Source organism: Nerophis lumbriciformis, linkage group LG22 (assembly GCF_033978685.3).
Source record: "Nerophis lumbriciformis linkage group LG22, RoL_Nlum_v2.1, whole genome shotgun sequence".
In the NCBI taxonomy this organism is placed as follows: Eukaryota; Metazoa; Chordata; class Actinopteri; order Syngnathiformes; family Syngnathidae; genus Nerophis; species Nerophis lumbriciformis.
In genome coordinates this window covers 37048931-37059958 of record NC_084569.2, presented here as the reverse complement: position 1 = coordinate 37059958, position 11028 = coordinate 37048931, and the positions used below count along the sequence as shown (strand labels likewise).

Below are 11028 nucleotides of genomic sequence, written 5' to 3'. Positions count from 1 at the left end.
TGCTACGACAGAGATGGCAAGAATGTGTGGATATCCTGCGACACTCAAAGCAGATGCTGACATCAACTCCAAAACTGGACAGATCAGCTTTCAGGAAAAGAGAGCGGATGAGGGTATGTCTACAGAATATATTAATTGATGAAAACTTTATTCATTACTCGCGGTTTTACGTAAATTATTATACATAAACTGTGTTTACCAATAATTTAGCTTAAAAACATTTATTTTTTTCAATCATTCGAGTAGTCTTGTGTAATGCAGTATTTTGTGTCTATTTAGGTATGGTTAACCTGAGTGCTGAAATCGTGGAAAAATATATGTTCTTAGCACGCCTGAAATGGGCTGTCTGCACTCTCAAAGTGCATGTTGTTGCCAAATGTATTTCATATGCTGTAAACCTAGTTCATAGTTGTTAGTTTCCTTTAATGCCAAACAAACACATACCAATCGTTGGTTAGAAGGCGATCGCCGAATTCGTCCTCGCTTTCTCCCGTGTCGCTGGCTGTCGTGTCGTTTTCGTCGGTTTCGCTTGCATACGGTTCAAACCGATATGGCTCAATAGCTTCAGTTTCTTCTTCAATTTCGTTTTCGCTACCTGCCTCCACACTACAACCATCCGTTTCAATACATGCGTAATCTGTTGAATCGCTTAAGCCGCTGAAATCCGAGTCTGAATCCGAGCTAATGTCGCTATAGCTTGCTGTTCTTTCCGCCATGTTTGTTTGTGTTGGCTTCACTATGTGACGTCACAGGAAAATGGACGGGTGTATATAACGATGGTTAAAATCAGGCACTTTGAAGCTTTTTTTAGGGATATTGCATGATGGGTAAAATTTTGAAAAAAACTTCGAAAAATAAAATAAGCCACTGGGAACTGATTTTTAATGGTTTTAACCCTTCTGAAATTGTGATAATGTTCCCCCTTAACAATGAGTAATATATGAATATACATATGTATGTATATAATACATTAACAATATATTTTTTTTTTTACATAAGTTGCAAAAACAATATTTAAATTCTACTTTAAAAACTGGCAGCTTAGTAACCAGAATTTTACAGTAAAAGCAGTGTTTTTTTCTTTACAGCATATAAAAACATTGAATAAATGAAGTGGAATGGAAAAACAATACCACTGTTTTTAGCGATAAAATTCAAGCAACAAAGCTGCCGTTTTTTGTTTGTTTTTTACCGTAAATTATTGTTGTTTTAATGTTTTTTTTGGTTTGTTTTTTAATGTTTTAGTGCGGGGGTTGGCAACCCGCGGCTCTTTAGCGCCGCCCTAGTGGCTCTTTGGAGCTTTTTCAAAACTGTATGAAAAATAGAAAAAGATGAAGGGGAAAAAATATATATTTTTTGTTTTAATAGGGTTTCTGTAGGAGGACAAACATGACACAAACCTCTTTAATTGTTATAAATCACACTGTTTATAATAAACATGCCTTACTGATTCTAGTATTTGGCGAGCGCCGTTTTGTCCTACTAATTTTGGCGGTCCTTGAACTCACCGTAGTTTGTTTACATGTATAACTTTCTCCGACTTTCTAGGACATACTTGCCAACCCTCCCGGATTTTCCGGGAGACTCCCGAAATTCAGCGCCTCTCCCGAAAACCTCCCGGGACAAATTTTCTCCCGAAATTCAGGCGGACCGCCTCCAGCTCCATGCGGACCTGAGTGACGTGTCAACAGCCTGTATTCACGTCCGCTTTCCCACAATATAAACAGCGTGCCTGCCCAAACACCTTAGAACTGTAGAATGATCGAGGGCGAGTTCTTGGTTTCTTATGTGGGTTTATTGTTAGGCAGTTTCATTAACGTCCTCCCAGCGCGGTAACAGCACACAACAACAGCAGTCATGTTTTATTCTACCGTAAAGCAGTTCGTCTGCCGTAAACAGCAATGTTGTTGTAATATATTGAGTTGGAGGCAATAACCAGGCGAGGTGATGAAGTACGTCTCTTTACAGTAGACTTCAGAACAGACTCACACACTTGACGTCAGGTGCGCAACACCACGTAAATCGTTGGCCAACCAAAAAGTAACCCCAGTACGCTATAGCCAACATTCACCAGGAGATGGCAACAAACAAACATAGATCACTCTATTACATTCCTCCCCTTTTAGAAATGTAGAAGTTTATCAAAATAAATAAACAACCCAACCAAAAAATGCAGCAGCTCAATTAAAAAACTGTACTTAAGCCACATTCTTTTTTTTTTTTTTTAGTACTGAACTCTTAACCCTCATTTGTAAACAATAACATGCTTATTATACAAACAGTATTTGTACACCTTTAACACAGATTTTTATACTGTCTTCAGAGATTCAGTTTTTTTGGTGGTACTCGAAACCTTTCTGCGAAAGGGTGTTCAGCATGGTTAGAAAAATAGTGACAGAGAATAGAACAAGGATGGACAATTCAACCCTTAACTCAACAATGAGTAGATTAGTGTTATGTGTGTATATGTGTAAATAAATGAACACTGAAATTCAAGTATTTCTTTTATTTATATATATATATATATATATATATATATAAATTGCTGCGTTCGGACCAGTTGTTCCTCCCAGGGAATTCAAGTTTCTCGTCGCTCCCAAGCTCTTTATGACACTGAAAGCTGAGTAGAAGAACCACCAGAGACAGAATAGGTATTTTGTAATTTTATCCCCAAAGCTTTGTAAATATAATGAGACCAGTCCAGCATAGAACATTCAACCGCGCAGCTAAGATGGTCTGATCTAAAATATGGAAACCTTCTCTTCTATAAAGTCTCTCTCCCTCCCACCCTCGTTGTCTTGTCTTTCCAGCCCAAACACATGCCCATTGTCCTCCGCATCTGGACACAAGAACAGACAAGGAGAAGGAGTATCTCTCCTTCTTACATTCCATAGTCAAGGTTAGCACACAGTATTTGCAGACAACCAAAAGACCACTATTGGAAGAAAAACACTAGCTGTTTTGTAATATGATTATGAAAATAAAGAAGTAACACTTAAATACGGATATATGTAAATATCTGCCTCCGACAATATATATATATATATATATATATATATATATATATATATATATCCATCCATCCATCCATCTTCTTCCGCTTATCCGAGGTCGGGTCGCGGGGGCAGCAGCCTAAGCAGGGAAGCCCAGACTTCCCTCTCCCCAGCCACTTCGTCCAGCTCTTCCTGTGGGACCCCGAGGCGTTCCCAGGCCAGCCGGGAGACATAGTCTTCCCAACGTGTCCTGGGTCTTCCCCGCGGCCTCCTACCGGTCGGACGTGCCCTAAACACCTCCCTAGGGAGACGTTCGGGTGGCATCCTGACCAGATGCCCGAACCACCTCATCTGGCTCCTCTCCATGTGGAGGAGCAGCGGCTTTACTTTGAGCTCCTCCCGGATGGCAGAGCTTCTCACCCTATCTCTAAGGGAGAGCCCCGCCACCCGGCGGAGGAAACTCATTTCGGCCGCTTGTACCCGTGATCTTGTCCTTTCGGTCATAACCCAAAGCTCATGACCATAGGTGAGGATGGGAACGTAGATCGACCGGTAAATTGAGAGCTTCGCCTTCCGGCTCAGCTCCTTCTTCACCACAAAGGATCGATACAGCGTCCGCATTACTGAAGACGCCGCACCGATCCGCCTGTCGATCTCACGATTCACTCTTCCCTCACTCGTGAACAAGACTCCGAGGTACTTGAACTCCTCCACTTGGGGCAAGATCTCCTTTATATATATATATATATAAAATAAAATCTCCTTTATATATATATATAAAATAAAATAAATATATATATATAGCTAGAATTCACTGAAAGTCAAGTATTTCTTATATATATATATATATATATATATATATATATATATATATATATATATATATATATATATATAAAATACTTGATTTGGTGAATTCTAGCTGTAAATATACTCCTCCCCTCCTAGCCACGCCCCCAACCACGCCCCCGCCCCACCCCGACCACGCCCCCCACCCCCCACCTCCCGAAATCGGAGGTCTCAAGGTTGGCAAGTATGTTCTAGGACGTGTTTTATGCCACTTCTTTTTCTGTCTCATTTTGTCCACCACACTTTTAACGTTGTTAAATGCACAAAGGTGAGTTTTGTTGATGTTATTGACTTGTGTGGAGTGCTACTCAGACATATTTGGTCACTGCAAGCTAATCGATGCTAACATGCTATTTAGGCTAGCTATATGTACATATTGCATCATTATGCCTCATTTGTAGCTATATTTGAGCTCATTTAGTTTCCTTTAAGTCCTCTTAATTCAATTTATATATCATGACACACTATCTGTATGTAATATGGCTTTTAATTTTTTGAGGCTCCAGACAGATTTGTTTTTGTATTTTTGGTCCAATATGGCTCCTTCAACATTTTGGGTTGCCGACCCCTGTTCTAGTGTCTTACTGTATATGGAAAAAAACAGTACCAAAGTTGATTTTACGGTAAAAATGTATTCTCAATTTTACAGTCTACAATTTGATTGATAATTTGTTTCGAAATCATAAGTCAAGCAGATATTTAAGTACAGTATTTATCTTAATTTTAACAACAAATATTTTTGGAATACATGATAATATAATATTTAGATTTGGATAATATTGCATTTTAAATGATACATTATTTTTTATTGTCGAAAAGGAAATAAATACAATATTTTTGTAAGAAAATATGAGTATTTATATTTTCAGGCTTTCACGAGCCACATAATTTTTAAAGTGGCGGGCCAGATTTGGCCCCCGGTCCCTGAGTCTGACACCTGTGATTTTATTGTCTGATTTTAAAGCAGTCCTACCAAAGTTTAGTTTTATTCTTTTTATCTTTTTGTGTTTCTCTCAAGGCCCATTCAGTTGCCATGGAGCCCGCATACTTGGCTGATGGTGAGTCTGAAGATTTTCTACAATGATTGAGTTGATGGATCAAATGCAAAGGGTAATTTCACCACACCTAGTGTGTGTGTGACTATCATTGGGACTTTAACTTTATGACTTTTATAAATATTACAGGCATTTACGTCTTTATAAAGCCCTCCAAGCAGCTTTTACACCCACGTATAAACACTTTCCTTGCTCTTAATACATTGCAAAACCTAAGTAATTTTAACATTAAACTACATTTTTACATTAGATGGGTACTCAAATCTCAATGATCAATCAATCAATCAAAGTTGATTTATAAAGCCCTTAATCACGAGTGTCTCAATGGGCTGCACAAGCCACGACGACGTCCTCGGCTCGGATCCCACATCAGGGCAGGAAAAAAACTCAACCCAATGGGATACAATGAGAAACCTTGGAGGGGACTGTAGATGTGGGCGACCGGTGCAATGGACGGGCATTCCATAGTACTAGAGCCCCAATAGAAAACGCTCTATAGCCCGCAGACTTTTTTTGGGCTCTGGGAATCACTAATAAACCAGAGTTCTTTGAACGCAGATTTCTTGCCGAGACATATGGTACAATACAATCGACAAGATAGGATGGAGCTAGACCGTGTAGTATTTTATACGTAAGTACAAACCCCGTTTCCATATGAGTTGGGAAATTGTGTTAGATGTAAATATAAACGGAATACAATGATTTGCAAATCCTTTTCAACCCATATTCAGTTGAATATGCTACAAAGACAACATATTTGATGTTCAAACTCATAAACTTTATTTTGTTTTTGCAAATACTAATTAACTTAGAATTTCATGGCTGCAACACGTGCCAAAGTAGTTGGGAAAGGGCATGTTCACCACTGTGTTACATGGCCTTTCCTTTTAACAACACTCAGTAAACGTTTGGGAACTGAGGAGACACATTTTTGAAGCTTCTCAGGTGGAATTCTTTCCCATTCTTGCTTGATGTACAGCTTAAGTTGTTCAACAGTCCGGGGGTCTCCGTTGTGCTATTTTAGGCTTCATAATGCGCCACACATCTTCAATGGGAGACAGGTCTGGACTACAGGCAGGCCAGTCTAGTACCCGCACTCTTTTACTATGAAGCCACGTTGATGTAACACGTGGCTTGTCATTGTCTTGCTGAAATAAGCAGGGGCGTCCATGGTAACGTTGCTTGGATGGCAACATATGTTGCTCCAAAACCTGTATGTACCTTTCAGCATTAATGGCGCCTTCACAGATGTGTAAGTTACCCATGTCTTGGGCACTAATACACCCCCATACCATCACACATGCTGGCTTTTCAACTTTGCGCCTATAACAATCCGGATGGTTCTTTTCCTCAGTTTCGTCCACAGTTTCCAAAAAAAAATTGAAATGTGGACTCGTCAGACCACAGAACACTTTTCCACTTTGTATCAGTCCATCTTAGATGAACTCAGGCCCAGCGAAGCCGACGGCGTTTCTGGGTGTTGTTGATAAACGGTTTTCGCCTTGCATAGGAGAGTTTTAACTTGCACTTACAGATGTAGCGACCAAGTGTAGTTACTGACAGTGGGTTTCTGAAGTGTTCCTGAGCCCATGTGGTGATATCCTTTACACACTGATGTCGCTTGTTGATGCAGTACAGCCTGAGGGATCGAAGGTCACGGGCTTAGCTGCTTACGTGCAGTGATTTGTCCAGATTCTCTGAACCCTTTGATGATATTACGGACCGTAGATGGTGAAATCCCTAAATTCCTTGCAATAGCTGGTTGAGAAAGGTTTTTCTTAAACTGTTCAACAATTTGCTCACGCATTTGTTGACAAAGTGGTGACCCTCGCCCCATCCTTGTTTGTGAATGACTGAGCATGTCATGGAATCTATTTTTATACCCAATCATGGCACCCACCTGTTCCCAATTTGCCTGTTCACCTGTGGGATGTTCCAAATAAGTGTTTGATGAGCATTCCTCAACTTTATCAGTATTTATTGCCACCTTTCCCAACTTCTATGTCATGTGATGCTGGCATCAAATTCTAAAGTTAATGATTATTTGCAAAAAAAAAAAAGTTTATCAGTTTGAACATCAAATATGTTGTCTTTGTAGCATATTCAACTGAATATGGGTTGAAAATGATTTGCAAATCATTGTATTCCGTTTATATTTACATCTAACACAATTTCCCAACTCATATGGAAACGGGGTTTGTAGTAAAACCTTAAATACCAATACCAATACTCACCTGTCTCTAGTTGGAGGTACAGGTAAATACAGTTGGTCCTTGGTTTATGAATGAATTGCATTCCTGGATGTTCAGAGAAGTCGAGTTTTAGAGTAGGTCAGATCTCATTGCTAAAATATGCATAAATGCATTAATAAACTCTAAGGCATACTTGCCAACCTTGAGACCTCCGATTTCGAGAGGTGGGGGTGGGGGCCGGGGAGGGGGCGTGGTTGGGGCGGGGCATGGTTAAGAGGGGAGGAGTATATTTACAGCTAGGATTCACCAAGTCAAGTATTTCATATATATATATATATAAATAAATAAAAGAAATACTTGAATTTCAGTATTCACATATACACACACATAACACTCATCTACTCATTGTTGAGTTAAGGGTTGAATTGTCCATCCTTGTTCTATTTGTCACTATTTTTCTAACCATGCTGAACACCCTCTCTGATGATGCATTGCTGTGTGGCACGCAAAAAGTGCTTTCATCAAATGCACTAGATGGCAGTATTGTCCTGTTTAAGAGTGTCACAACATTGCTGTTTACGGCAGACGAACTGCTTTACGGTAGACGAAAACGTGACTGCTGTTCTTGTGTGTTGTTGCCGCGCTGGGAGGACGTTAATGAAACGGCCTAACAATAAACCCACATAAGAAACCAAGAACTCGCCCTCGATCATTCTACAGTTATAACGTCATTGGGCGGGTACGCTGTTTATATTGTGTGCCTGAATTTCGGGAGATTTTCGGGAGAAAATATGTCCCCGGAGGTTTTCGGGAGAGGCGCTGAATTTCGGGAGTCTCCCGGAAAATCCGGGAGGGTTGGCAAGTATGCTATAAGGTCACTGACACTGGACGCAAAACCACGATTAAATACAAGCATAATTCAATGAAACTGTTATGATCCGCTGCCCGGATCATAGTCTGTTTACATTTTCGAGTCACTTGTGTTTTCAGCACCTCTTGAGTTTGTTTGTTTCAGTTGCCATGACGGCAGATTGCACTGCCTCTGGTTAGTGTTCGGGACGCTCACCTGTTGCCCGGGCACTAGAGATGCGCGGTTTGCGGACACAACCGCGGAGTCCGCGGATTATCCGCGGGTCGGGCGGTTGAAATAAAAAAACAAAACGATTTTATCCGCGGGTCGGGTCGGGCGGTTGACATTTAAAAAAATTAGATTTTAAATAGATTCAGGCGGGTGGCAGTTAAACCAATTCGGAAATATATATACATAGTTAAATGTTGTTACCCACATACGAAAAACGAGCAGGCACCTGCAGCATATGCCACAACAGAAGAAGAAAAAAAAAAGAGATGGACACTTTTACGGAGCGGAGAAGGGACGCCTCGCCGGGGTCCGGGACCGAGGCCCCTTCCCCTGAGAGGGCCCCACCGGGAGCCGTAGCTGAGGCGATCCGCGAGAAGGGCCTGACGCACGTCCAGGGTCACCACCGCGCCCACCGCACCGACACCCCGCCTCGTCCGCCTTCACCGCGGCCGGCGTCACGCGCAGCAGGTAAGCAGCTTACCTGCCCGCCACCCCCGTTGCCGGGGGCTTGTAACAGGGGTCACTCCGCGCGCAGGGCGCTCACGAAAGGGGTGGGGCTCACCCTGGTGAGCCGAGTGGGCCACTTTTGGTAAGCAGAACTGGCGCTGCGGGATGAACCGAACGCCGGGTTAAGGCGCCCGTTGCCGACGCTCATCAGACCCCAGAAAAGGTGTTGGTTGATATAGACAGCAGGACGGTGGCCATGGAAGTCGGAACCCGCTAAGGAGTGTGTAACAACCCACCTGCCGAATCAACTAGCCCTGAAAATGGATGGCGCTGGAGCGTCGGGCCCGTACCCGGCCATCGCCGGCAGCGAGAGCCGCGAGGGCTAGGCCGCGACGAGTAGGATGGCCGCCGTGGTGCGCGCTGAAGCCTCGGGCGCGAGCCCGGGTGGAGCCGCCGCGTGGGAGGGACATCGCACCTCCACGCGCTTGGAGGTGCGCTCAGCGCGGCTCTCAGATGATTGCGCACTGGTGTGCGTCTGGGCCGTGACAGCGTGGCACGCATTGAATGTCTCTGCTGCATTGGATCAGTCTCCTTTCTTTAACAGGCAAAAGCTTTATAACCTCACTAATGCCTTGCATCGTCTATATTAGATATATAACAACGGGCGGGTGCGGTTTTGATTAAATGTTAGTTCGGGTAGATGCGGATGGTTGACGACTTTTGTGATGCGGTTGCGGATGAAATAATTGCCTATCCGCGCATCTCTACCGGGCACTAATCAGAGGGCTATTTAGTCTATGCCCTTGCCTCACTCGGTCTGGCTTGCTAACTTGCTTTTTGCAACAGTCGACCACAGTTTTTGATTCCTGCTCTGTACGCTAGCCCCTTTAGTTTTGACTTCTGTGCTATGAGCACATTTTTCTTTGTTCCCGTCTGATTTATTTTTAAACTAAATCATTTCCTACCTGCACGCTGTGTCCGAAGTCCGTTTGCATCCTGGGAGAACAAACCCCGCATCACCATGCAACCCGGTCGTCACAGAAACAGTGATAATAAGACAACACCATATGTGAACCACGGAACATAGTCTCTCTCACCGTCACATCACAGTAGTCGTGTCTGCTGTACTCAACTTTGACCTCTGTTGATGTCTTCTAGGCGGTTTTTGAACCCTCTTAAAGTTCTGTCCCAGGCTAGTCAGGAAGCATAATCTCCTCGTCTTCTCTCAGATCTTGTAACAGCACAGAATCAATGACCACTCTAGCTTCCATCAACGTTAAAACTCTTTATCTTTAACGACGATCGCGGTCGATATTCCCAAAGAAAAAGAGAAGAAACGCGCGACTACTATTGGTGGCCGTTTATCTTCGCTGAGCTTTATATGTTGTTCATTTTCACTTTCATGGCAAAGGGCTGCACGGGAGACATAATGAAGTCCGTAACGTTAACTAAAAAGGGACATTACTGCAATCTCTCTGTGATCTATCGGACTTCAGCTGGCTGCCTTACCTCACACACCGCCGCACGCCCTACAACTAGTTCAATCAATCAATCAATCAATCAAAATGTATTTATATAGCATAGCCCTTAATCACAAGTGTCTCAAAGCGCTGCACAAGCCACAAGGAGTTGAAGAGCGGGTGTCGTACACTGTATTGGATTAATGATAGAGGTTATTTAAAGACATTATAGTTTTTACAAAAACATTGCTGGGATATATCAACAAATGTCATGACCACCCTACTATACAGCCACAACTCCTGGTGAAGACCACTGAATTAGGCCTTTGCTTTGGAAAATGCGACATTTTTTTAGATGGCATTGGACTTTTTGAGGATCGGATACCATACTTGCCAACCTTGAGACCTCCGAATTCGGGAGATTAGGGTGGGTAAGTGGGAGGGGCTTCGGGGGGGCGGGGCAGGGTTAAGGGGGGAGGAGTATATTTATAGCTCGAATTCACTGAAATTCAAGCATTTCTTATATATATATATATATATATATATATATATATATATATATATATATTAGAGATGCGCGGATAGGCAATTATTTAATCCGCAACCGCATCACAAAAGTCGTCAACCATCCGCATCCACCCGAACCAACATTTTATCAAAACCACACCCGCCCGCCATCCGCCAGTTGTTATATTTCAAATATAGACGATGCAAGCATATTAGTGAGGTTATAAAGCTTTTGCCTGTTAAAGAAAGGAGACTGATCCAATGTAGCAGAGACATTCAATGCGTGCCACGCATTAATATATCTTGGCCACGCATTAGTGGCTAAGATATATTAATGCGTGATAATATTATTTATCATTATTATAATATTATTGTCATTTCCATTAAGAAAGTGTTGACTATTGTTGCCAATGCCCTCAGATCAGGAGTGCGTTCCTCACACTT

The 11028-nt window shown here is 42.4% G+C and overlaps 1 protein-coding gene across 5 annotated transcripts in view; it reads left to right on the top strand.

Moving 5' to 3' along the window:
* Positions 1-11028, top strand: part of LOC133615305 (junction plakoglobin-like) — a 327845-nt gene that overhangs the window by 276509 nt on the left and 40308 nt on the right. For all 5 annotated transcript variants that reach the window (XM_061973808.2, XM_061973810.2, XM_061973806.2 and 2 more), the window contains one exon: positions 4861-4900. In XM_061973808.2, the coding sequence (XP_061829792.1) occupies positions 4861-4900 (40 nt within the window). The remainder of the gene's footprint in view (positions 1-4860; positions 4901-11028) is intronic.